The sequence below is a fragment of the Chlorocebus sabaeus genome, chromosome 5, assembly GCF_047675955.1.
Source record: "Chlorocebus sabaeus isolate Y175 chromosome 5, mChlSab1.0.hap1, whole genome shotgun sequence".
In the NCBI taxonomy this organism is placed as follows: Eukaryota; Metazoa; Chordata; class Mammalia; order Primates; family Cercopithecidae; genus Chlorocebus; species Chlorocebus sabaeus.
In genome coordinates this window covers 50,506,970-50,534,883 of record NC_132908.1, presented here as the reverse complement: position 1 = coordinate 50,534,883, position 27,914 = coordinate 50,506,970, and the positions used below count along the sequence as shown (strand labels likewise).

The following is a 27,914-nucleotide window of genomic DNA, read 5'->3' as shown; positions in this document are numbered from 1 at the left end:
TTTCCAATGCACACTTTGAGAAACTCTGATCTGGGTAGAAGAGCTCAATAAATATCTTTATCTGAAGAAGCAGCATTTTCCAAAAGTCGAGGAGTAATGTGTACCTTTTATTCCAAGTAGTACTCAATAAAAATTTGCTTAATGGAATTTTCTTGGTTAAAAGGGAGGTCACAATGTTTGGGATTTTTATTCCTTTCAAGTCTTACTAAATTTTAACCATCATATTTTATCCCCTCAATTCATTGATTCACTCTAAACATGATCAAGCCCCTAATGCATCCTAAGCAAAGAGCTGGGCAGGGAGAATACAAATAGGAAAAATCGAGGCACCACCCTCATGGAACTCCTAAGATGTTGACAAGTAAATAAATGGTTATGTTTTACTATGAAGAGTGTAAAGCTAAGAAAATCTAAAGGTATCAAGGAAACATTGAGGAGAGAATGCCTATTTCTGCCTCAAGATTCAGGGAAGACTTCACACAGTAGGTATGGAGTCTTTAAAGATGACAGAATTCACTACTAAGTAAAAGTAATATATGGCATTACAGGCAGTAAGCAAAGCAGGGAAAGATGCCCTAAATATGAAGTGTTGCAGTACATTTGAGAAACTGCACTGTAGATCCATCCAATTGGAATTCAGGAAAGTCAAAAAAGGAGGAGAACCTGGAGATAAAGCCAGAAGGAACAAAATTGTGAAGGCCCTGTTTATACCCTGATTGATGAGGTAGAACCTTATTAACCTGGAGAACCACAGAGGGATTTTAAAGTAGGGAGTGATACACTCAGAATTGCATTTTGGAGATTCTGCTACAGGTATTGAGGAGAAAGAGAAAGATCTGAAGGAAGGAAGCATTTTGAGTTCCATAATAATCTGGATAGTAAACTGGAAATATAAAATTAGGTACAGTGGAAATAGAACAAGAACAAATTTGTTGAAGAGTTAGGAAACAGTATTGAATAGTAGTGACCCTGTAGATGTGAGGCAAATAAAATAAAAAGAGTTGCTGTTTTATGATAGTCTCAAAAAAAGAAAAAGGGGAATTGAGGCTAACTCTGTGAGATCTAGCTTGGGCAACTGGATGAATGAATGAATGAATCATCACTTGAGCTTTAAAGTACAGAAACAGCTAGAAGACAATATGAGCTGGGCACGGTGGCTCAAGCCTGTAATCCCAGCACTTTGGGAGGCCGAGGTGGATGGATCACTTGAGGCTAGGAGTTCAAGACCAGCATGGCCAACATGGCGAAACCCCATTTCTATTAAAAATATTTTAAAAATTAGCCAAGTGTGATGGCAGGTGCCTATAATCCCAGCTACTCGTGAGGCTAAGGCAGGAGAATCGTTTGAACCTTGGAGGCAGAGGTTGCAGTGAGCCAAGATTCCACCACTGCACTCCAGCCTGGGTGACAGAGTGAGACTCCATCTCAAAACAAACAAAAAAACAAGACAGTATGATACATTCTGTTTTGAATATGTTGTGTGGGATACCTAGATACATAGAGGGTTAAACAAAACATTAGAAATATAGGAATGGAGTTGAGAAGATAAATATGAATTTAAAATAGTAATATGGAAGCCTTTAGCATATTAATAATGACAAAAGTCATAAAAGTTGATGAGATCACCCATGAGAATATGTAGACTAAGAAAATAATTAAAAACAGAAGCCCAGAAAACCAGCAGAGAAAGAGAAATCCCAAAAGAATGAGAAGAAGGATAGGAGGAGAAGCAGAGATGATGATGACATGGAAACCCAGGTAAGAAAGACAGAGTACACTAATGGGAGATCCTCATCAGGGTCAAATGTAGCAAAGAAATCAAGTGATACAAGGACCAGTGTTCATTGCGTCTAGCAATTAATTGATTATTGGTGACTTTTTCTGGAGCAGTTTCACAGAAAAGTAAGGCAGATATTCACGTTGGTGATATTTGGTTGGCCTAAGTATATAACATTGAAACCATCGTCATGATCAGGGTAATAAACTTATCCATCACCCCACAAAGAAGAAGAGTATAAATCTTAATAAGTTAAAGGAAAGGAGGCAGCAGAAAGAGAGACTGACTTTATAGGAAAGAAGACAATGGGTGGAGCAGAGACAGGAAAGCAGGTGAAAGCCAGGTAGTTACCTCAGCTGTTCAATCAGAGGGCTTTTTTTCTTTTGATCTTTTTCTCCCCTTCTTCGTGGCTTAGACTGTATTACAACTGAGGTTGCAATTTTGTTGTTGCCTAATAGGTGATGTCAAAACAGAAATGATAAATTTGTGTACGATAAAGTATTATTTACAGAAAAACAGTGTAGTCATAGAATTTAAAATAGAGACTATTCACCAGAAGTACTCATTCCTACCACTTCAAAAGCCAGTTTTCATTTTCTTATGTCAATATTTTGAAATCTCTAAACTGTGTGTCTTCTCTTGCAGCCCAATTAAAGGATATTGCCTATGGCACCAAGCAGTACAAATTTAAACCAGAAATCATGCCAGATGACTCTGTTGATGAATTTGATGAAACCATCCACTTAGAACGAGGCGAAAATCTATTTGAAATCCATATCAACAAAGTAACCTTTTCTTCTGAAGTTTTACAGGCATCTGGAGATAAAGAGCCTGCCACTTTCTGTACCTATGCTTTCTATGATTTTGAACTACAGACAACTCCCGTAGTGCGAGGCCTTCATCCTGAATATAACTTCACTTCTCAATATCTTGTTCATGTTAATGACTTATTTTTGCAATATATTCAGAAGAATACTATCACCCTTGAGGTCCACCAAGCTTATAGCACAGAATATGAAACAATTGCAGCATGTCAATTAAAATTCCACGAAATGCTTGAAAAAAGCGGCCGAATATTTTGTACAGCAAGTTTGGTTGGTAAGTACAATGTAAAAGCTTTGGGTGTTTGAATTACTAATCTGGTTTATATATTGACACGGTACTCTACATTACTATCTTTTCTTACATATTAAAGGTGCCTTTAGAGCACGGACAGCGTTCTTTACCCACAGTTAATTGGACTATCTTAAATGTCACTGATGCCGAGTACAGTGGCTCACTCCTGTAATCCCAACACTTTGGGAGGCCAAGGCAGGTGAATCACTTGAGGCCAGGAGTTCAAGACCAGCCTGACAGACACAGCGAAACCCCATCTCTAGTAAAAATACAAAAATTAGCCAGGCGTGGTGGTACATGCCTGTAATCTCAGCTACTTGGGAGGCTGAGGCAGGAGAATCGCTTGAACCCGGGAAGCAGAGGTTGCAGTGAGCTGAGATGGCACCACTGCATTCCAGCCTGAATAACAAGAGCGAAACTGCATCTCAAAAAAAAATGTCATTGATGATGTCAGTACAATGGCTATTAATTTTTTAAAACTTGTAACTTTATTTGGCTAAATTATGTAATTTATAAATAATTTATGTATTGAACTATAGTTTAATAGTTTATAATAATTTAAATTATAGTTTGTTATAACTAATATAAATAATAATATAAGCTATTTATAAAATTACTACTTTTTTTAAGACCTTATGTTATCACTATTAGTAGGCACTGGGAATAAGGTGGTCAGTGGTAAATAAGACAGACAAAACTACCCCTTGTAGCTTACCTTCTAGAGAGGATTACAGGCAATACAGAAAAGTTAATCAGAGCAAGAGGCTAAAGGGAGAAATGGCAGGTTGCAAATTCAGGTAAGGGCTTCTCTGAGAGGGTAGCGTTGGTAAAGAATGAAGATCCACGCCAGGATCCAGGGGAAGAATGTTTCAGGCAGAGGCCATAGCAAGTGCAAAAACCTGAGGAGGTGCAAGCCTGACAGTGGGAGGAACAGCAGGAAGCCCAGTGGCTGCGGCAAAGGGGAGATTCAAGTGATAGGTGGGGCCAGATCATGTTGCAGAGCCTTGTAGGTCAGAGTGAGGAGTTTGGATTTTCTGAACTTTTAGAAAAATCACCCTGAGTGCTGTGGAAAGAATAGTCTGAAGCAGGCAAGAGGGAAATTAGGACCGTTCTCAGGCTATTGCATTGATCAAGGAAAGACGATGGTGGCTTGGGTTAAGATGGTAATGAAAGTGGCGATAAAAGTAGTCATATTCAGTACATATTTTATTAACTTCTCCTTCAAGACTTGCTTATCAGTTGAACGTGTGATAATGAGGGAAATGGATGAAGTAAGAATTTCTGGCGTGAGAAGCTAGAAGAATGGTGATACCATTTACTGAGATAGGGAAAACTGGGAAAGGAGCACATCTGATAAAGAAAATCAAGAATTCTGTTTGGACAAAGTTAAGATTGACCTGCCTATTAGATATCCAAGTGGTAATGTCAGGCTGTTGGTTGGACACACCAATCTGAAGGTAAGGGATAGAGATATAAAAGTGGGAGTTGTTAGCATATAGAATATATTTTAAGCCATGAGCATAGATAAAATCACATAGAGAGTGAATGTAGATAAAGGAAAGAAGGTGGCCAAGGACCAAGCCTTTGGAAACTCCAAAAGTAAGGCCTCAGGAAGAGGAGGAAGAGCCAGCAAAGGAAACTGAGGAGTGGCCAGTGATGTAGAAGGAAAACCAAGAGTCTGTGGTACCCCAGGGACCAAGTGAAGAAAGTATTTGAAGAAGGAAGGAGGGTGACTTAGGGTCTTGGTACGGATTTTATTTTATTAATTGAGTGATCAATTGCATAGGTAATATATTCACATGACTCAAAAATCAAAAAGACGTCAATGTCTACCTCCTTCGCCTTCTCCTTAGCCACCCTGGGTCCCCTCACCGAAGGCTGCAGATTCTTTCAAAGATTTTTATTTGTTTGTTTGGGGTGTTTTTCCATAAAGACAGGGTCTCACTCTGTTGTCCAGGCTGGTCTTGAACTCCTGGACTCAAGCAGTGCGCCCACTTCAGTCTCCCAAAGTGCTGGGATTATAGGCATGAGCCACTACACCCAGCTTCAAAGATCTTTTATGCATATACAAGCAAATATATATTACATTAATATTATTCTTTTAGGACTTATTTTTAAAAGATTACTTCTGTCGTACTATGTCTTGTGCTGCTGTAGCAGAATACCTAAGTCCAATATCAAGGTGTTCACATCTGGTAAGGGTCTTCTTCTTGCATAATAACATGGCAGAAGGTTTAGAGGGTGGGAGCAAGCAAGAAGGGGCCAATCTCAGGCTGTTATAATGGCACCAATCCTACCCATGAGGGTGGATCCCTCGTGGCCTCATCACCTCTTAAAGGTCCTACTCATAATACTCTTAACAATGATAGTTAAATTTCAGCATGAGTCTCGGAGGGTACAAACATTCAAACTATAGCAGGCAGATAGTAAGTCACATTTGTATGCTGATGAGAATGATCCATTAGCAGGGAAAAAAAATTGATAAAGTAGGAGAGAGTAGGGGTAATGTTTGTAATAATCTGGTGTGTTCAGAAAAGTTTATGTATAGAATATTCTCTATTTGACAAATATTAAGTAGCCTTTATATACTAGTTCCTCTGGTAGGAATATATTGGTGGAAATTATGGCACTTGCTCTCAAGAAACTTACAGCGTATTAGAGAAATAGACTGGTGAACAGATGGGCCAAAGCAGTCAATGCCCTAACAAGGACATACAACATCCATGAAGGAAGCACAGGACTCTATTCTCCTGGGAGCCATACAGAAAGTCTTCCCCGCAGAAGACAGATGAAGAACTGGCTGAGTTGAGAGGAGTATTGAGGGTGTGAGGGCAAACGTCGTGCAAGGGTATACTGCATGCGACATGTGTTTGGCAAAGCTATGACATTTTCCCTTATGCATGTGATATAGTATACAAATGGGAAGGTGGCAAAGATGTCTTGAAACTTGAATTAGAATGTGGAATGTCATATTTATAATTTTGAGGTTTCATATTGTAAATGTCAGACAACATTGAGTGCAACTTATTTTTTAAAAGTATTATACTATAGCATCAAAAAGAATCTGTGGAGTATTTGATTCAGTGTTTAGGTTTTTAAAATATATTTCAGAAGGAATGAAATAGTACAAATTGGAATATCTCAAACATAGTTTGATGTAGTTCTTTAATAATATTTAGTATACAATGAAACTCATACTTCAGAAGTAACTATTTTCTTCATCTGCTGTTTGCCAATCTCACATCATTTGTGCAAGTCATATTATTTTACTCAGCATAAAATGTATAGTTTTAATGCATAATGTCATTGATGTATTTTTACTGGTAAATATTTTAATGTATGAAACTATTTTAACCTTGGGTTATGTATTGATTTGTAGGAACAAAAGGAGACATCCCAGATTTTGGCACAGTGGAATACTGGTTCCGATTAAGAGTTCCCATGGATCAAGCAATTCGACTTTATCGAGAAAGGGCAAAGGCTTTGGGATATATAACATCAAATTTTAAGGGGCCAGAGCATATGCAGTCGGTAAGCTCATTTGGCTTTAAGGCCCTTTTATAACATAGAAATTTTATAATATTTATTTATGTGCCGTGCTTTAAACTGAAATCGTTTTCTTTCACAGCCATCAAGTGGCTTTTTTTAACTTTTATTTTGAAGTAATCATATACTCACAGGAAGTGGTAAAAATAGTACAAAGGGATCCCCTGTAACCTTTACCCAATTTCTCCTAATTGTAACATCTTGCATAACTATAGTATAATTTCAAAATCGGGAAATTGACATTGGTACAATACTATTAATTAGGCTACATACCTTACTCAAATTTCATCTGTTTTTACATGCACTCGTGTGTGTGTGTGTGTGTGTGTGTGTGTGTGTGTGTGTATGTGCACGTATGTGTGTAGTTATTCTTTGCAGTTTTATCACATGTATAGATTCATATAACTACCACCAAAACCAAAATACAGAACTGTTCCATCAACACAAAGAAACTCCCCTGTGCTACTCAGGACACTTTTGAAAAATTAATCATCACAATACTGTTGTCATGCATCAAAAGACTTTTGTTAAAAATTCTACTGTTAAGGAAATAAACAGCTGTTATTGGACTATCAGTTACTGTGCTTTCAAATTATTTCCTCATGTTAGGTTTCTGAAGTGCAAAGTAGAATACAAAATTAATATTCTCTTTCTGGGAACTGGGAATTTAAATGCAACTCCTTAGGGCAGCGTTTCCCAAACAATGTTTTGTGGAGTCTTAATGACCATATTTTCATATTAGTTCTATGATCCAATAAATGCAGAAGGTCTTGAATTGAGCAAGGTTAAATATGATTCTTGACTTTAGGGGTTCCCATATACAACATGAATCTTTTTTTTTTTTTTTTTTTTTTTTGAGACGGAGTCTTGCTCTGTTGCCTAGGCTGTAGTGCAGTGGCGCAATCACTGCTCACTGCAAGCTCCGCTTCCTGGGTTCACGCCGTTCTGCCTCAGCCTCCCAAGTAGCTGAGACTACAGGCACCAGCCACCACGCCTGGCTAATTTTTTGTATTTTTAGTAGAGACAGGGTTTCACCATGTTAGCCAGAATGGTCTCGATCTCCTAACCTTGTGATCCACCCACCTCGGCCTCCCAAAGTGCTGGGATTACAGGCGTGAGCCACTGCGGCCAGCCTATATAACATGAATTCTAATAGGCAATGTAAAGTATGCACTCACATTGAGTAACAGAGGGATAGGATATAGTAGAAACATTTGGTATGTCTGTTCAAGTCATAATTATCTTACCTCTTTTTTTATTTGGAACTCCCTCACCTCCAATCCATGGAGCTGGGTTCCCAGTGGCCGGATTTGTGTTAGCAGATCCCATTTTCTTTCACTCCCCACCCTATTATAACTAATGATTTGAGAATACCCACTTGACACCAGTTGAGCCAGTCAGATTCTTCCCTCTGAGATCAAGAGAAAGCAAGACATATCTGGAACACGTAAAATTGGGGGCTGTAGGCAGCCATCATCTACCATATTAAACAGTGAAGGTTAGACAATAGGTCTGAAGAAAGAGAGTAATGAACAAACATACAGAAAAAAATGGAGACCAGATGGAGAGGACATTCTGCTGGTTTCTAGGCCACTGCCTTCCGAAGGCCCAACCACATTTCTAGTCTATATTCCATGAAATATGCCTGTAACCTTAAAGTCCCTTTTTTGTTGTTTTTGCTAGATAGAATTAATTTCTATGACTTTCAGTTAAAGAAGCATGACTAATATCACACTGATTTCCAAACTTAAGAAAGAGTGCACCTGCTTCCAGAGACCATCTTTCTGGCCAGTATTCCTTACAACACACTTTGGGAAATGCTGTTATGGGGATGGGAGTTAGAAATAAGGAGACCCACATTGTTTGGTTTTGTAGTGTAAAGCTTTTTAGATTCCCAGATTCTGTTGTTTCCTGGTGGAATTTCAGCTCTGGTAGGTAGATTGAGGGGAGAAGTGGAGGTACTTTTTCAGTCATTCCTCTCAGCCTTCTATTGCTGAGGGCAAACTAGCCCTGGGAAAGCAATATTGTGATTCACTACTTAGGTTTCTCCTCTCCACACACCAGATTTCTCCACTAAGGAGATTATGACGACAGCTTTATTTTTTCCTCCTCCAATAAACTTCTCATGGATTCAGGGTCCCAGATGCTCAATCCAGATTCAGAAATGCAGAGGGATGCCTTTGTGGAAGGTAGAGACTCCAGCACTAAACCAAACAAAGCACAGAAACACTAGCATTTTCTTTGTTCCAGATCACATCAGCCATGGAATATTTAACAGTCAGCACAATTCTTTTCTAAAATACCTGTGTGCCGTCCATCTCAGTAATGGTTCCAGAGGAACCATAGAGTAGTTTCTGGCTCTACCTAATAACTCCTTTTGTTCCTCTCTCTCCTGAAGTATCCTCCTGGTCCTAGCTCTTTTTCCCTTCAAGATTTATCTCTGACTCTGTTCTCATTTTCTCATAACAGTTCGACTTTGTTATACTGGCTAATTTGGCCTCAGGTATCTGCTTCCTCAAATCCCAATAGTTCAGGATGAGGGCCAACCCAAATATAACAGAATCATTACTCTGGGTGGGCAGGTGAATGTCTTTTAGTTAGGACGTTCATCTTTGGACCCATTGCTAACTATAGTCTTTATCAAATAGAATTGAAGAACATCAGATTATCATTTTTCTGGGTTTTATTTGATTTTAGCACCAATCTCTACGTGTATGCTCAGTCTCTAAGGTTTATTGCTAATAACACAGGATCATCTATTCACACATGTTCTAGGGAATACTGATTTTCCGTTAGAATCAAAGTTTATTTTACGGAGAAATTATGAGGTGAAAATACGCAGCTTTTGTCGTTGACAAAATTATCTTATTTGGGGCTTGGCAGCTGCTGTTTATCTTTTAACTGTATTGTTTCCGTAATATAAATATGTATGTTTTTCCAGTTAAGTCAGCAAGCACCCAAAACTGCTCAACTCAGTTCTACAGATTCCACAGATGGCAACTTAAATGAACTTCACATTACAATAAGATGTTGCAACCACCTGCAGTCCCGAGCAAGCCACCTGCAGCCACACCCATATGTTGTGTACAAGTTTTTTGATTTTGCAGACCATGATACAGCCATCATTCCCAGTAGCAATGATCCACAGTTTGATGATCATATGTGTTTCCCAGTGCCAATGAATATGGATTTGGATCGATACCTTAAGTCAGAGTCTCTGAGTTTTTATGTTTTTGATGATAGTGATACCCAGGAGAATATTTACATAGGAAAAGTCAATGTGCCTCTGATTTCGTTGGCACATGACAGATGTATCTCAGGTAAGCCTATGTTCTTGAATCTATAAAACTGTAAAAACAAAACAAAATTATATCTTACTGTTATGGATATGATTTATAGCTAATCATCCTAACCTCTTCCAAGTCTTTAAACTTTAGGCCTATATTAGTATATTTTAAAAATTATTTTCTTACTAGTTGCTCTAGGGATTACAATGTGCATCTTATCCCAGTCTACTTAAAATTAATACTAACTTAATGGAATTAAATACTTAAGGTATTTAAATTAAATATTTAATTCAATTAAAATATAGAAAATCTAATATTTCATTCTCTCTCATCTCCTTTTTGCAATTATTATCGTATGTATGTATATAGTATGCCTCTCTATGTATTATATACCCAACAATACAATGTTGTAATCATTGCTTTATAAAATCTTGTGTTCTTTAAAAAAGTTAAGAGAAGTAAGAGATGGGAGGAAATACATAATTATAGAAGACTTTAATATTTACTTACATATTTGCATTTTTGGTATTCTTTATTTCTTCCTGTAGATTTGAGTTACTGTCTGATATCAGTTTCTTATTCCAATATAGCTCTATTTCCTTCCCCTCCTTTGTGCTATCACCATATATATTTTGTCTTCCTATGTTATGAGCCCAACAATATAATTTTACAATTATCGTCATATGCAGTTATCTTTTAAAACAGTTAAGACCAGATAAAATGTATATTTATACTGTGTTTTGTAATTACCTATGTAATTACCTTTATTGGTCTCTATTCCTTTGTGTGGACTTGGGTTACCATAGGTGTCTCTTTCCTTCAGCCTGAAGAACTTCTGTGATATGTCTTGTAAGTTAGGTCTACTGGCAGTGAATTCTCTCAATCTGGGAGGATTCTGTTATCTGGGAGTGTTTTTATTTTGCTTTTGTTTTTTGTAGGATAGCCTTGCTGTATATAATATTTTTGGTCAACAGTTTAGTTTAGCTTAGTTTTTAACTTTCTGCACTTTGAGTACATCAGACCACTTCTGGCATCCATTGTTTCAGATAAGAAATCAGTTGTTAATTTTATTGTGGTTCTCTCATACTTGATGTTGTTTTCCAGGTTTTTCTATTTGTTTTGGCTTTCAACAGTTCTTCTGATGTGTCTAAATGTGGATCCTTTTGCATTTATCCTACTTAGAATTTGTTGAGCTTCCTGTATGTGTAGTGTAATGTTATGCACCACATTTGGGGAGTTTACCACCATTATTTTTTCAGTTATTTTTCCTCCTCTTTTTTTCTTTTTTCTTCTCCTTCTTGAACTTCCAGTACATGTACCATATGTTGGTATGTTTGATGGTTTCCCCACAGGTCTCTGAGGCTCTATTCATTTTTGTTCATTTTTCCTCCCATTCTTCAGATTGGATAATCTGTTCTGATCAACATTCACGTCCATTAATTCTTTCTTCTACCAGTTCAGATTTCCTACTGAACCCTCTATTGAATTTTTTCATTGCAGTAATTATACTTTTCAGCTCCAGAATTAGGGATCTCGCTCTGTTGCCCGGGCTGGACTTCAACTCCTAGGCTCAAGCGATCCTCCTGCCTCAGCCTCCTGAGCAGCTAAAACTACAGGCACATGCTACTGCACTCAAGCATTATAATCTCTTACTATATTCCCTATTTGATAAAACATTATCATTATACTTTCTTTTTAATTCTCTAAATACACTTTCTTTTAGTTCTTTGAACATATGGATAATAGCTGCTTTGAGATCTTTGCCAAGTCTAACATGTGGTCATCCTCAAAAAATGTCTATTGATGGTTTTTGTGTTGTGTGTGCAGTACATTTTCCTGTTTCTTTGCATGTCTCATAAGTATTTTGTTGAAAACTGTACATTTTTGGAGAATATATTATAACGTCATTTCCTAGGTGATTATTGTTGCTATTTTTGTTTGTTTGGTGACTTGCCTTGACTAATTCTGTAGAATCTATTTCCTCTGCTGTGTAAGCCACTGATGTTTCTGCTAAGTTTTGTTTCTTTTTTTCTTTTTGTTTCAATTTTAACCATAAGTCAGCATAGCTTAGTGGTCAGCCAGTGATTGTTCAAAGGTGTGCTTAAACACCTTGAGCCAGTAGGTTTCCACCCTTTACCTATGGGTCAGTGTGTGGCATGGAGGATGCATTCAAATCAAAGTTTGGTCTACAAGCCTGCCTCAGCTTTTACTTTCCGAATTGACTAGACCTCTCATTCAACCAGGGAGAGATAGCTTACCAGGGTTTCCCCTGAGCATTTACACAGCTTTATGCGTGCCCGTAGCCTTCCACATCATGAGCTATAAATAGGATCTTGTCAAGTCCCACTTCTTTTTTTTTTTTTAGATGGAGTCTTGCTCTGTCGCCCAGACTGGAGTGCAGTGGTGCCACCTGGGCTCACAGCAACCTCCTCTTCCCACATCTCTTCGCATGTTCAAGCAATTCTCCTGCCTCAGCTTCCCAAGTAACTGGGATTACAGGCACCCGCCACCACACCTGGCTAATTTTTATATTTTTAGTAGAGACAGGGTTTCACCACCATGTTGGCCAGGCTGGTCTCAAACTCCTGACCTCAAGTGATCCACCTGCCTCAGCTCCCAAAGTGCTGGGATTATAGGCATGAGCCACTGCACCCAGCCAATGCCCATTTTTGATATCTTATTCCTTGGATCACCCTTTTAAATTGTTGGCTGGCCTTCTGCTGTTTTGACTTGCCCCAACCACTATTGAGACCTCAGGCTGTCTGTGATGTTGACCTTCTCTGATTGTTTGCCATTGAGGTTGCTGCTGTTTTTAACAATAGCTCTGGGCATGAAATTATCTATATTTTGTCCACATATAGTCAGCGCCCTACAACAGAGGCTGCCAGTCCTCTTAGCCTATCCTAGCCTGGGAGAACTTCTGCAAAATGGGACTAGGGGAGAAAGGAGAGGTTGAGAACAGTCCCACAGATTCCTACTCTTCTTACTAAGGTGCAGTAGATTTTCTTGAGTAAATGCTTCTTGATTTATCCAATATCTTTGATCAATTTCCAGAATCCTTAAATGGTTGTTTCTGACCATTTTGTCCAGTTTTTTTAATCATTTTTTAAGAGAGGATTTGCTGAGCTTTTTACTTAGCTATTCTGGAAGTCTTGCTATGCCTATAAAAGTTTATCACCTCATGTCCTACTTACATCCTTTTATCCTACCCAAAGTCTAGAGTTTGGGAGTTTTGTTTTTTTTTTTTCTTCCAGCCAGCCATTAAAAAGAGTATCAACATTTGAGAGCAAAGTAAAGGATACTCTTAAGCAAAAGCTAATGCTTGAAATTTAGGTTTATGCCGGTGCCTGTAGTCCCAGCTACTCCAGAGGCTGAGTAGGCAGATGACTTGAGGCCAGGAGTTCAAGGTGGCCAGTGTGCTATGATCGCATCTGTGAATAATCACTGCACTCCAACCTGGGCAATGTAGTGAGACCCTGTCTATTTTTTAAAAATTAAAAAGATAGATAGATTTTTTTTTAAGTCAGAGATTTTTTTCATACCCAGAAATCAAGTGCAACTATTAAAATTTGAGACTCAATATAGCAGATTCACATTTCTTTGGTTACTGCTATTTGCTGTAGATGGTCCGTTTATTTTATGGACTTTTTCTGTGCTACTGTTAATTTGGAGTGATTTAACAAATCCCAACAAAATACATTTAAAATTATAATAGAATTATATGGTAACGTAAAAATTTCTTTAGATGTGTAAATTATTTGAAATTTTAAAGTATTAATATATTTTTCTTTAGAGACAAGCCTTGCAAAAACTTTCAAGTCAAAATGGAAGATACTTGAGCCTTCTCGAAGGAAGGCTAAGAATTCTGAATAATCTCTGAATTTAATTTCAGTGAATTAAATTATTTATAAATTAATTTTCTCAGTATTATCTTTGAGGCCTTAACTTCTGAAGGAAGTCTACTTGAGGGATGAACCTGTCATAGATCATTTTGTGTTTATCCTACTCTCTAAGCCTTCTGAATTCTGAGTAAAAGCCAAAATTAGGGGGTACAACCACCTGGCTAGCTCAGTCGGTATAGCATGAGTCTCTTAAAGTAGAGAGTTCTTTGTTCTTTAATTCTTACAGTAATAGAACTTCACCCTAGCATTAATTAAAATTGTTGTAATTTGACAGGAATATTTGAGTTAACAGACCATCAAAAGCATCCTGCTGGCACCATCCATGTTATATTGAAATGGAAATTTGCTTACCTTCCACCAAGTGGATCAATAACAACGGAAGACTTAGGAAATTTCATTCGCAGAGAAGAGCCAGAAGTTGTTCAAAGACTTCCTCCAGCGTCCTCTGTTAGTACACTAGTTGTAGTGAGTAACAGTGACTTTTAATTATTTTAGCAGGTATAAAATTTTGAATATAAAACTTAAGAACTAAGCCTGTGACCCCCACCAAAAAAAAATTAATAGTAATAGCTAAAGTCTTATCTGAAATCTAATGGTCATCATACTCAGTCTGACATATTGGTTGGTTTGTCTTAGGCACCAAGACCTAAACCAAGACAACGTTTAACACCTGTAGATAAGAAGGTATCTTTCGTGGATATTATGCCACGTCAGAGTGATGTAAGTAGTCAACACTGAAAATAGTGATTTTTTCATAACAAGTATTTGAAATAAATTATATAGGCATACTATTCCCTACCTAATTTAAATGGAAACAGGTGAATAAAGTATGTCTTTTCCCATTAAAATGATCGCTTTGTGTTTTGGCACTATATGTAAGTGTTAACTGTTCAAATTTCTTATCTAAACCCTTTTTTGGGCCCTTACCTCTCTTTAGCTTCTGCCCCAATCCTCTGCTCCTATTTATTTAAAAAAAAAGTCTTCAAAAGTTTTCTAAATTCTGTCTCCTTCACTTCACATTGTTTCTTGGACTCACTTCAGTCAAGCTTTCATCCTCATAAAACTACTCTTAACTAAGGTCTCAGTGACTTTCTCTCTGCCATATGCCATAGTCAGTGCCTGTCTTAGTCTCCCAGGAGCATTTGACACAGTGGAATACGGGCCTCTCTTCTCTTGGCCTCTGGGACACCATACCTTCCTAGCTTTCCTCCAAGTTTACTATTATACTTCTCACGCTCCTTAACCATATGTTTAAATGTCGACGTGCCTCTGTAGTCAATCCTTAGACCTCTTCTCAATCCATATCTACATTAAGAGATCTCATACAGCCCCATGGCTTTAAAAAGCATCTATATGCTGTCACTTTCATATCTATAATCTTTAGTCTAGACCTCACTGCTGAATTTCATATTCATTTTCTTACTACCTATTTAATGTGCAATGAATGTTTAATAGGAATTTAAACTTAACATGTCAGAAACCAAACTCCTGATTATACCAACCCTCTCCCAAAATGTTTGCCTCTTTCACTGTTTCCCATTCTCTGTAAATGACATAATCACTCACTTGATTGCACAGGCATGAAATTTTGGAGGCGTCCTCTTGACTCCTCTTTTTGTCTCACCCCCACACCCAGGTCATCCACAAAAGGTGTCAGCTGTACTTTAAAAATGTATACTGTATTCAGATTGTTACCATTCTCTTTGGTGGACTTTTTAGAAAATATATCTTCTTTGTAATTCGCATATAACTTACATAGTAAAGGACATAAATCATAAGACATAGAGCTCAATGGATTTTTAAATATGTATACACCTGTGTAACTACCACCCACCTCAAAATATTCTGTCTCTCCAGAGCTTAAAATAATACCTGGCACATTCAGAGCATTTAATATGTATATGATAAATAATGAATTCAATAATTATAATTCAGTAGATGTTCTATCACTAGTATTTATGGAGTGCTTATTATGTGCTTTATATACATTGGACTCATTTAATCCTCACAACAACCCTATGTGGTTCATACTAGAATTATTCCCATTTAAGATGGGGAAAGTGATGTTTAGAGAGGTTGAGTAACTTGCTCATGGCCAAAGTATTAGAACTGGGCTTTGAACACAGCCTGATTCCTGAGTAAATGACCACTAACATTAAAAAGACACAAACATAGAGGAGTTTGTTGCAATGTTAGTCATAATACCTAAAAACTGTGAAGTAGTTAAATGTCTAACAGCAGTGAAATGGTTCATTAAGCCATGGTACACCCATCAATATAATATTCTATTGTCATTTAAAATTATGTTTTCCAAGTTTCATATCAGGAGAAAATATTTATGTTCTGATATTAAATTTTAAAAAATGTAACAGGATATATTGTATTTATAATGCAGTTATTACTGTGTAACCAAGATTTTTATTTCCATCAAAAATTAGTTTTAAAGAAATAGAAATCTAAGAAGTTTAATAGATACCACCGTTGAGTACTAGATTTATATTGATTTATTTTATATTTATCTTTTACATTTCCTATATTGGCCATGTTTACTTTTAAAAATAGTAAAAGTCATAAGCTACATTTTAAAACTAAATGTTAGTTTATTAACCCAGGAATAATAGCTAACTATAAATTCATATTTGATGAAATAAAAAGGTGGCATTGATCACAAGGAATACATACCTGTGCTAACATATGACATTTTTAAAATCACATGAGTAATTTATAATCATCACAGAAATATTAGAAAATACAAAGAAGGAAAAAAAAAACAGTGAAAATAAAAGTTAATGTTCTAATGTTCCCAAATCGAAAACTCAGAGATACTGTTTGGATGAATTTCCTTTCATGCTTTTTCCCATGGAAATATACACATACATACGTTTACTTGCTCGTTTGTATTTTAATCAAACATAATACAACTATATATATTGTTCTGTAAGTAGCTTTTTTACTCAATACCATGTTATGTATTCTCTGTAATGTTAATAAACACAGATCTACATCATATTTTTTCATAGTAAGACAGAACTCAGGTATTTGGATATAGCATATTTTATTTAACTAATGCCCTATTGGACGTTTGCATTGCTCTTAGTTTTTTTTGCTATTGTAAACAGTGCTTCAATGAACTGAACTTGCAGTTCTTAAATTACATATATATTATATATATTTATATTTTAAAGACTATAAATACCATTTTATTGAAATTAAGTAAATTCAGTGTCATATGAGTATTATATTTGCTGCCAATTTTTATTAGTTCAATATGTATGTAATAGAATGATTTGGGATTTAGTAATAAATAAAAAATAACATATATGCATGTTTTCACGTTAATATAAGGAGACTTCTCCTCCTCCTGAAGATATGAAGGAAATTTCACCAGAGGTAGAGCATATACCAGAAATAGAAATTAATATGCCAACTGTTCCACATGTTCCCGAGGTATGTGTTTGTGTTAAAATTATTTTGGAAGGTTTAATTTGGTTCTTAAAGACTTTGTCTTATAAGTTTTGACATGACTCAGGAAGTCATAGCATTTCTCCTATTTTTATATATGACTTCCTTGGAATAGAAAGTCAAAAATATGACAAGGGTAACAGCTATAATTATACTGCTATTGGCAGGTAATATATGGATATGTGAATTAAAGTCTTAATGTAAAATTCATTTTGAGATTAATGCATTTTTTATTCTTAGTACATATTCAGATTTCCATTTATCTATATATTGTCATTTGTCTGTACAAATTGAAGTGGTTGTTTTCTGAGTCTCATACATATCACATATCTGTATATTTAAGTCTCAAATTTACATGCTTTATTATTCAATTGTTCCAGCAATAATGCTATAAAATGTGATCCAAGCAATAATAAATATACCAGTGTGCTTTTATTTCTTCAGGTTTCACAAGAAAGCAGTGTAAATGAGGTAAAAGAAAATACTGAGAAAATGCAGCAAGGAAAAGATGATGTGTCTTTACTATCTGAAGGTCAGCTTGCAGAACAAAGCTTGACATCTTCTGAAGATGAAACAGAAATAACAGAGAACTTGGAACCAGAAGGTGACTTTCTTATTTAAACTAACATTGTTTAGTTAACTCTGTGCTTTGTTTTGTCTTTTAGAGTGTGCATCATGGAACTCTTCATTTAATAGTAGCATCTACTTCCCAATACCTGTTTCTTGACAGAAATGATAGAATATAGTTCCATCTGCTTAGTTGTAGTTAGGTGGAATTGTTGTATCTCTTCTTATTTCAACTTGGAGCTCCACAATAGAATACAAGTGTTGTTGCTGACCGTGTTCCCAATTTATGTTTTAAACAGTTTTATTTTCTCTTTGAGTTCAGTATTATTGTCTGCGTTAGTGTAGAGGTCTTGACTTTTTAAAAATTGAAACCCAGCCAAAAATGACCACTTACTGTATTTTTAAAAATCTGGTAAAAGCAAACTAATCTGTAAGAATAGGAATGGGGAGGGGCAGAAAGGAAGAGGGGACCTGAGGAGACTTTTTGAGGTGATGGACATGTTCACTATCTTAACTGTGGTGTTGGTTTCACAGAGTTACACTTAGGGCAAAACATCTAATTTTAGCCAAGCATGGTGTTGCACGCCTGTAGTCTCAGCTACTTGGGAGGCTGAGAAGGGAAGATTACTTGAGCCCAGGACTTTGAGGCTACAGTGTGCTGTGATGGTGCCTGTGAATAGCCTCTATACCCCAGCCTGGGTAACATAGCAAGACCCTGTCTCTAAAAATAATTAAAGTATGTGTGTGTGTGTGTGTGTGTGTGTGTCAAATTTTGCAGTTTAATTGTCTGTAGCTTATTGTCTGTCAGTTTTATTTCAATAAAGCAATAAAAATTTTAAAACTCTAATAAGAATAGCATTGACTTACATAACGTTACTGGTCAGACTATTAAAAAACATCTATTACCCTATGCTTCTCTTTTTAAAAATTTTTTCTTAAATTTCACAATAAGCTGTATTTGTATTGGCATTTCCTTTGCTTCTACCAAAATTAACCTTGAAATTTTTAGTCTTTTTTTTTTCCTAAAATGTAATGTGTCTGTAAACAAATTTGCTACTAAAAAAGATCTAGATATAATTACCGTGTTTCTTAAGGTTATCTTATGGTGTGTGCTTGTTTCTCTTTATTTTACAAGGTATAAGTAGAATTGGTTTAACTTGTGTAAATGTTACCCTTTTATTTTTTAACAGTTGAAGAGGACATGTCAGCTTCTGACAGTGATGACTGTATTATTCCAGGTCCTATCTCCAAGAATATCAAACAGGTCAGTAACTTGATGTCAACTAGAAATGTTCTGAAATAAGGCTGCCTTTCATTCACAGTACATGCGCAGTCTTCATATATAAAAATCTTAAGGAAAACTGTTTCTGGAAAAACTTTAATGTTTATCATAATCTTAACCAAGTAGTCATCTAGTACAAGAAATTTTTATTTATGGTTTCATTATGTAATGGACTATAACATACAAGCATTATTTTCACAAAGAGTGCCTTAAATCTGTACCTACAATAGTTATTTGCTTAAAACTAGCTGACTTCTTGACTCCTTTTCAAGACTAGCATACCAAGATGTGTTGAAACAGATTTGAACTTTAAAGAACTCAAAATGTGAGATGCCCTTTGAAACTCTAGTAGTTTGCCTATGTGAATTCATAGACTACTCTTACCTAGACATATCCACTGATAATATGTTACAGTTATTTCATTTCTTCCAAAACAAATGAAGGCTTCTTAGAAAGCAATTAATCTTGCACTGGTATACTTTGCTTTTCTTGTAGCACATGGCTGAAAAGTAGTATGCAAATTGAAATTTTGAGAAGAGAATTATATTTTTTAAAATATTTATGGGAGGTATACTATTTACCAGAGCATTTTTTTATTGCAAGAGGGAAAAAGTTTTTATAAAGTAAATGTGAGTAAAAAGCTCTAGCTTTTTCTGTGCATCTACATTAATTTTTCTTGTGATTAATTATACTTCTTTTGTAGAACTTTTACTTTATTGATAAGAATTGGAATATTTCTTTTAACTCTTCCTTCACACATTCTTAGCTTAGTCTCTCTTTAAGACAAAACCACAGAACAGACACAGTGCTTCACACCTGTAATGCCAACACTGGGAAGCCAAGGCGGGAGGATCACATGAGCCCAGGAGTTCAAGTCTGCAGTGAGCTGTGACTGCACCACTGCACTGCAGTCTGGGTGACAGAGTGAGATTCTGTCTCTAAAAAAATAAAGAAATAAAACAAAACAGTAGAACAGAACATTTCAGTTGTTGTCACAGATTCCTCCAGGAAATCGAGATATCCATTGTTTCTATGCATGATAAATACAAATAGAACATTTTATCTGTCCAAAGTTTTATTATCATTATTATTACATATTTATTAATTACAATAACAGCATCTAATGTATGAAAACTCCTACTTAGACCTGCAATAGAACCATGTGTATGTTGGCAACATTGCTAGCATCTCATTGCTCTTAACTAAGGTATAATAAACTTTAACAAAGAAATTTAGCAAAAGAAATAACTATTTTTCTAAAATATTCACATAATTCTGGCATACATATATTTTTTCTTTGTAATAAACTGGATTTTTTTTTCTCGTTACTTAAGGGAAAATAATTTGTGTTACTTTGCTACAGCCTGATACGGTCTTCACTACCATTCCAAAATTTGATTTCCTATAATGGTTTCAGATGCTATCTCAAATGTGAACATCATTTAAAGCAAGCAATTCTTCATGCTTCAGCTCCCATGGGCTTTAAAAAATTCTATTTTCAGCAACAGTCACTGACCAGCATCCTATGTGTTCTTAGTTTGTTTTGTGTTATTATAAAGGTATACCTGAGGCTGGGTAATTTACAAAGAAAAGTAGTTTATTTGGCTCACAGTTCTGCAGGCTGTTCAAGAAGCATGGCACTGGCATCTGCATTTGGTGAGGGCCTCAAGCTGTTTCCACTCAGGGCATAGGATAAGGGCAGTCAGGGCATGTGTAGATCACATGGCAAGAGAGGAAGCAGGAAAGAGAGAGGTAAGAGTTGCCAGGTTCTTTTTAATAATCAGCTGTCAAGGGAACTAACAGAGTGAGGGCATTAATCTATTCAGGTGGAATTTGCTCCCATGGCCCGAACACCTCCCACTAGACTCCACCTCCCCACACTGCCACAATGCGGATTAAATTTTAACATGACTTTGGTGGAGACAGACAAACCATATTCATACCATAGCATATTGTTAACAGGTGAAATTTAATTTTGGTAAATTATATACCAAATATAGTAAAATGGCATCATCTGAAAGCCTGGGAACAAAACTCAAGAAATCATAGTGGCTAATGATATCACTTGAATGATGGCGTCCCCTGCAAAATTCATGTTGAAACTTAATCCCCAATGCAACATTATTAAGAAATATGGCCTTTAGGAGTTGATTAAGTCATGAGGACAGAGCTTTCATGAATGGGATTAGCACCCTTATGAAAGGGCTTGATATTGAAGAGAAGTTCTCTTGCTCTTCTGCCATGTGAGAACACAGCATTCCTCCTCTGTAGAGGATGCCGCAACAAGGCACAGTCTTGGAAACAGAGAGCAGCCCTCAGGAAACACCAAACCTGCTGACACTTTGATCTTGGACTTCCCAGTCTCCAGAACTCTGAGAAATAAATTTCTGTTATTCATAAATTACTCAGTCTGTGATACTTTGTTGTAGCAGCACAAATGGACTAAGACAGTGAAATATAGGATTTTCTATTGATTTTACCAGTTTTTGTGTGTACTACTTTAGCAAGTCATTTAGTATGAGTAATAGAACCTTTCTCTTTTAAGATTGAGGAAGTGGTACAAAAAACTTCTGTATATTCTTTACCTGGATTCGCAGATTTTAAGTTTTTACTCTATTCGTTTTATCATTTCTAGTTTGTCTCCTGTATATGCCTATAGTGCACATACTTAGGTATTTACTTATAAACATACATTCTTTCATACATAATTGTTAGGAACCATTTGAGTGTTGCAGAAATCATGCCCCTTTAATTCTAAACACTTCAGAACAGTTATATAATATTGTTATCTAATCTATAGTTTTCATTAGAATTTTGTCAGTTGTCCTAGTAATATCATTTATAGCATCTTATTCATATGGTCCAAGATCCAATCCAGATCACACATTGCATTTCGTTTTCATGCCTCTGTAGCCTCCATTAATCTGTAATGGTTCTTCAGGCTTTCTTGTAGTCTTTTATAACAGTGACACTCCTTAATACAGGCCGTTTACATTGTAACATATTCTTCATTGGATATGTCTGGTGTTTCCTCAAGATCAGATTCCAGTTATGCATTTTGGTAGGAATACAGAAGCGATACTATGTCCTCTTCATTGCGTCACATCAGGAGGCAGAAAATGTCATTTTGCCTAATTATTGATGGTGTTAACTTTGGTTGTAGTATTGTTTCATAAATCCTTTTGTAAGCTTAAAAGTACTTGTGGTTCATTAGTTTTTTCTTTTGTCTTCTCTTTAAGAACTGCTTCTGGTAAAAATCTCAGAACAGTGAAACATAGCTTTCATAGGAAAGAATGTATTACTGAATGCCTGTTATGTGCTAAGTACATCCTATGTTAATATTTCCTCACAACAATTCTTCCTTTATTAGCATCCATTGTGTGTCAGGCAGGCATACAAGAAGCAGTTCCTTCCCTCAAAGAATTCATAGTCTGTAGGGGAAACACAATTAAAATGTATAGTGGTCTGCACCAGGAGAATGGAATGCATGGGGTGCTATGGGAGCATTCAGAAGGGGTCCCTAAGACAACCTGAGGGGCCTTCCCTTCATCAAGGATGACTTCCTACAGTCAGTAAAGCTGGAGCCAGTGTTGAAGATGATTAGGAGTTCATGAAAAGGGTGAGAAAATCATAGGCCAAAGGAATGAAAAGCATGAGAATCTTAGAGAACATAGTGCATGGCTTGTTCTGGAATTCAGAATGGTTTCCGGGTGGGCCAAGCCATTATGGTATGCTTAGGGAGCCCAGGAGAATAGGCTGAAAACGTAGGCATAATCCAGAGCATTGAGGCCTCTGAGATTTTTAAGGAATGAGGATAGAAGATCACTCATTCATTAAACAGATATATATGTAGTGAACATTTATTGTGTTCCTAGCCTTGTTCTAGGGACTGGGAATAGATCCACGAATACAAAAAATTAAGCTCCTGATCTTAAGGAGTTTGCATGCTTAGATCACATTTTGAAAGATCATGCTGTCAATAGTGTAAAAAATAGATTAGAGGCACAAACTAGTTAAAAAGGAATTAGATAACCCTACTCTATAGTTATTCCCACTTTTTAAAAAATTGCCTCTATTTTATAATGTCACAAAATTAGCTCTAGAAGTAGTGTCCTAGATAAGTATCATTTATGCCAGTTACAGTGTGAATTTGAATTATCTGATATACTGTGTAAGCAATTTAAGATCATTCAGTTTCTGTTCTTCATGTTACAGAATCTGACAGTTCATAGTTATTTCTTAGAAACGTTGATCCTTAGAAGGAATCTAACAGATTTCCCAGTACTTCTACATATTACGTGGTTATTTCTGTTTTCTTCATGTCTGTGATGTATAATTAATCATAGATTACTTCATTTTGTTTCATTTCATTTACAACATTTATGAGCTTCACTTTGTCGGTATGAAATGCTTGTCCCCTCCTTTCCTTTCCAAAGTGGCGTAATTAGTGTTAGCATCTTTTTTAACAGGCTACACAAAGTTTAGTGGCTGGATTAAATCAAGTCATTAACATAATGTGCCACCCAATTTGCCCCTATCTCTCTTCGTTTCCCGGACATCAAAGTGCCACATAGCGCAAGTGTAATTGGGCCTTTCTGGCCTGTCAGATTCCGTCAGCCTGACAACTGCTGCTTTTACTAAAAAGCTTCTAGGCATGATAATTAATGGCGAGGGTGGGGGGACAGAAGTCTGAGAAATGTAAAACTTTGGACATTTCTCTATGAATATTTTATTAATTTGAATAATCAGAAGTTAACAGTATAAATTTGATGTATAATACATCGATTAAAAGCCTTGTTTCAGGTCCTCAAAATAGACATCAAAACTGAACATTGCATCTGCCATGGCATTAAAAAAATTAACAATCTGTCTTTTGCATTATTTCTAATTTTATTCAATACTGCAGCTTTCATTTTTCACAACAAAATGTATCGCCATGAACTCACAGCTGTCTTAAAATGTGCCCACAGGTGAGAATGGGAAATTACAGACTGAAAGAGCAATGGACTCTTCTGTGCAGTGCATATTTACATCATTCTCTTTCTCTGTTCCTACTCCCAGCAGTTTTGTAAAAACTGCCATATTCAGTTGGACTAAATTGCAATTCTACCTGGAAACTAGGTTCTCTGAACAATGAGCTGGCATTCCCAGGTGATTACAATAATGATGTTCAGCAAAATATGTTTAAAACTTTGAAAGGCACAATGCAAAAAGCAATTCACTAGCGTTAGAATTCACATATGAAAAATTATTAAATCACTTAGGAATCAAATATGATATCAGTGGATAAAATAAGCCACTCTCAAATGTTTTACATGTGGAAGCTTAAGCTAGATAGAAAGTAGATTTTAAAATATATTTTACTTGGCTGGGCACAGTGGCTCACGCCTGTAATCCCAGCACTTTGGGAGGGTGAGTTGGGCAGATTACTTGAGGTCAGGAGTTCCAGATCAGCCCGACCCACATGGTGAATCCCTGTCTCTACTAAAAATACAAAAATTAGCAGGGTGTGTTGGCAGGCTCCTGTAATTCCAGCTACTCGAGAGGTGAGGCAGGAGAATCCTTGAGCCTGGGAGGTGAAGGTTGCATTGAGCCGAGATCGCACCACGGCACTCCTGCCTGGGCAACAGAGCAAGACTCTGTCTCAAAAATAAATAAATAAAAATAAAATATATTTTATGTAAAACCAGAAATGTTGACATACTCTCCTGGTAGAAATTGCTTTTAAAACTATTTTTTGTGCTTTGCAATTTAACTAACTATTACTAATATACCATCAACATTTTTCCATGACAGCATACTCTATTTCTTTCAACATACCCATAATATTTCATTATATGGCTATACTATATTTATTTAAATAAGCCCCTTTTGATGGACCCTTAAGTTTCTATCATTTTTTGCTAATATAAATATTTTTGCTTAAAATGAACATTATTATATATAACAATGTTTGAAAATTCATGTTTTCTCCTATTTGACACGATCCATTAGCCAAACTAATGGATAAATTATGCCCCAGTGATGATTTCATTTAAAAAGAAATAAATGGGGCCAGATGTGGTGGCTGACACCTGTAATCCTAACACTTTAGGAAGTCCAAGGCAAGAGGATTGTTTCAGGACAGGAGTTCAGGACCAGCCTGGGCAATGTAGCAAGATCCCCATCTCTGCAGAAACAACTTCTTTACATTAGCCGAGCCTGGTGACACATGCCTGTAGTCCTAGCTATTCTGAAGGCTGAGGTTAGAGGATCATTTGAGCCCAGGAGTTCAGGGCTGCAGTGAGCTGTGATCATACCACTGCACTACAACCTGTGTGACAGGGGAGAACCTGTCTCTCCAACACACACACACACAAAAGAAAAACAAAAAGGTCTATACATATATTTTTATTTGTGCATACAGACATGACCTTTAGCTTTATGTAAGCAAAGAAAATGTCTGGGAAGATGTACATCAGACAGCGTTAGCAGTGAATATCTCTAAAGCAGGAGTCAGCAAACAATGACCCATGTGCCAAATCCAGCCCTCTACTGTTATGGAAACCCAGCCACTCATTCATTTACATATTATCTATTGCTGCTTTCACTCTACAAGGGCAAAGTTGAATACCATATAGCTTGCAATGCCAAAAACATTTGTATTCATCCTTTTACAGAAAAAAAAAAAATTGCCACCTCCTGAGTTAGGTGGTAGAATGAAACAAGGAACTTCTGTATTTGACATTTGGTAATTTATATTGTTGGATTATTTTTAATGGTGAGCTTGGATTGACTCAAAAAAGGAAGTCGTTAGTTAGCTAATTCTGTACTAAAATGTTGAATAATAGCAAAATAACAGTTTAACGTGAATATTGTGGAAGCTTTTTTATAAAGATGTTAGAAGTCTCCATCGGTGGAAGATGAATCTTTTTTGGTTTAGAGCAATATTTCTCAAAGTATGATCCCCAGAGTTCAACATCAGCATCTGCATCACCTGAGAATTTGTAAGAGATGCAAATCCTTCGCCCCACCGGAGACCTAATGAATTAGAAGTTCTATGGAGTCCACCAATCTGTGTTTTATCAAATGATTCTGGGGTATGCTAAAGTGCAAGAACCATAGCTTTAGAAAAAAGCAGTACTTTTTACCCTTGGCTGCACATTAGAATCATCTGGGGAGCATTGTTAAATGCCAGGGCACAGGCTCCACCCAGATAAATTAAGTCAGAATTTTGTTTATAGCTCCCCTGGTGATTCTAATGTGCAGCCAAAATCGAGAGCCACCATACTACAACATCTGTTCTCAATGATGGTGAAAGGAGAGTAGCAGATCAAAATCACCTGAAATTGAGGGTGATTTTTTTTAAATTCTCCTTTCACATTGCTGCCATAGTAAACCACAGTTAATGATGGAAATGTGTCATGTCCCTCAGGTTTGTATCTATTTATACACACACACACACACACCATTTTTATGGTGATAAAATAATACAATTTATAATTATTTGGCATAATTATATTGAGATTAATTTGATATTAGGGTAGGAAAAAATAATCCAAGTCACTGCATGGACATAGTAATTTATAGGGCATATAAGGGCACCGTGACAATGTTCTAAAAGTAAGCACTGTTAAAGCTAGCACTGTTTTGATCCCCATCACTGAAGTTTGCAACATTTACCTTATTTGTTTAATATAGTACATTTTAACAGAACATGTTAGAAAAGATAGATTACTGCCACTGATGACAACTGGGTAGTTTTCTTTTGTTTGTTAAAAACCTTATTGCCTTAACAGTTTGAGATTCTGGAGACATCACCTTTCTATGTATTTATTTCCCCCAAAAAGTTATTGTTTAAAACAATCAAAATGCTTTAACCAGAACTCGTATGAAGAGTGGATTTGATGCACAATGTAAGAGGAAGCTTTGGAGCCTAGTGTGAGGGACTCAAGGGGACTTTTTTGAGTCTTTGAGATGATGTCTCTGCCCATGCCCAGCCTGAAGAAGGGAACTTGTAAGAATCACCATTAATTAACATGCATTCCTACCCTACTTACATATGGCTCTGTCAATACCAGTGGTTAAGTCTGATTATTTTAACCAACTGTTTTGAGCTTGTCTTAGAGCTCACCCCAATTAAAATTTGTACTCTTCAAGAGCATTGACATAGATCTCGGCCTTCTAGTTCCATTTTGTCTCTGTTGTTTTGTTACAAAGTAACAAGTTCTACATACTGTGGCTCCTACAGGTAGGCTGTATTTGCATCTATGTACACACACACACACACAGTATTTTTATAAGTATAAAATATATAAAATACTCCAATTTATAGTTATCTGGAGATTAATTTGATAATCCTTTATGGTTGAAATTCTCTTACCTATTACCCAGCAATTCTGCTCCTAAGGGAATCATGCGTGTATACAAGAAAACATAAAAGGATATTCAGTGCAACGTTGTTTGTAATAGCAAAAAAATTATACACAATGTAATTGTTCATCAGCAGGTAAATAAATGTACTGTAGATTATATATGCAATATAAATAGGATTCTATACAACAGTTAATATGAGTAAGTTGGATTTGAAAAATAAATATGAATAAATCTCAAAAATATAGTACTGAGCATAAAAAAACAGAAATTGCAGAATGGTTAGTAAGAGTGTGATACCACTAATATAAAACCGAAAAACAGAAAACAATATTGTATGTTGTTTATAGATATACACATATGTAGTAGGAAATATAAAGGCATGTTTGGGAATGATTCAACCAACTTCAAGATAGTGGTAACCGTGGGGGAATGAGGTAGGGAGGGGAAGCGATTTGGCAGCTGGTAGCTTTACCTGTATCTGAAATACTTTATTTCTTCAACAACAATAAAAAGACTTAAATCAGTTATAGAAAAATGGTAACATCTGTTTGAGATGGCTGACTACTTGAATATGCCACATTATTTTCTCTACTTTCTCATGTTTGAAATGTTTTATAATA

General features: G+C 36.2%; 1 protein-coding gene across 7 annotated transcripts in view; it reads left to right on the top strand.

Annotated features, from left to right (window-relative positions):
- RPGRIP1L (RPGRIP1 like) overlaps window positions 1-27,914 on the top strand; it is a 99,903-nt gene that overhangs the window by 45,706 nt on the left and 26,283 nt on the right. For 5 of the 7 annotated variants that reach the window (XM_007993313.3, XM_007993310.3, XM_038008473.2 and 2 more), the window contains 8 exons: window positions 2,423-2,875; window positions 6,273-6,424; window positions 9,381-9,759; window positions 13,903-14,093; window positions 14,265-14,348; window positions 16,974-17,075; window positions 17,535-17,694; window positions 18,848-18,921. In XM_007993313.3, coding sequence (XP_007991504.1) covers window positions 2,423-2,875; window positions 6,273-6,424; window positions 9,381-9,759; window positions 13,903-14,093; window positions 14,265-14,348; window positions 16,974-17,075; window positions 17,535-17,694; window positions 18,848-18,921 — 1,595 coding nt within the window. The remainder of the gene's footprint in view (window positions 1-2,422; window positions 2,876-6,272; window positions 6,425-9,380; window positions 9,760-13,902; window positions 14,094-14,264; window positions 14,349-16,973; window positions 17,076-17,534; window positions 17,695-18,847; window positions 18,922-27,914) is intronic. The other 2 variants (XM_073015379.1, XM_007993314.3) reach the window with 1 other exon arrangement.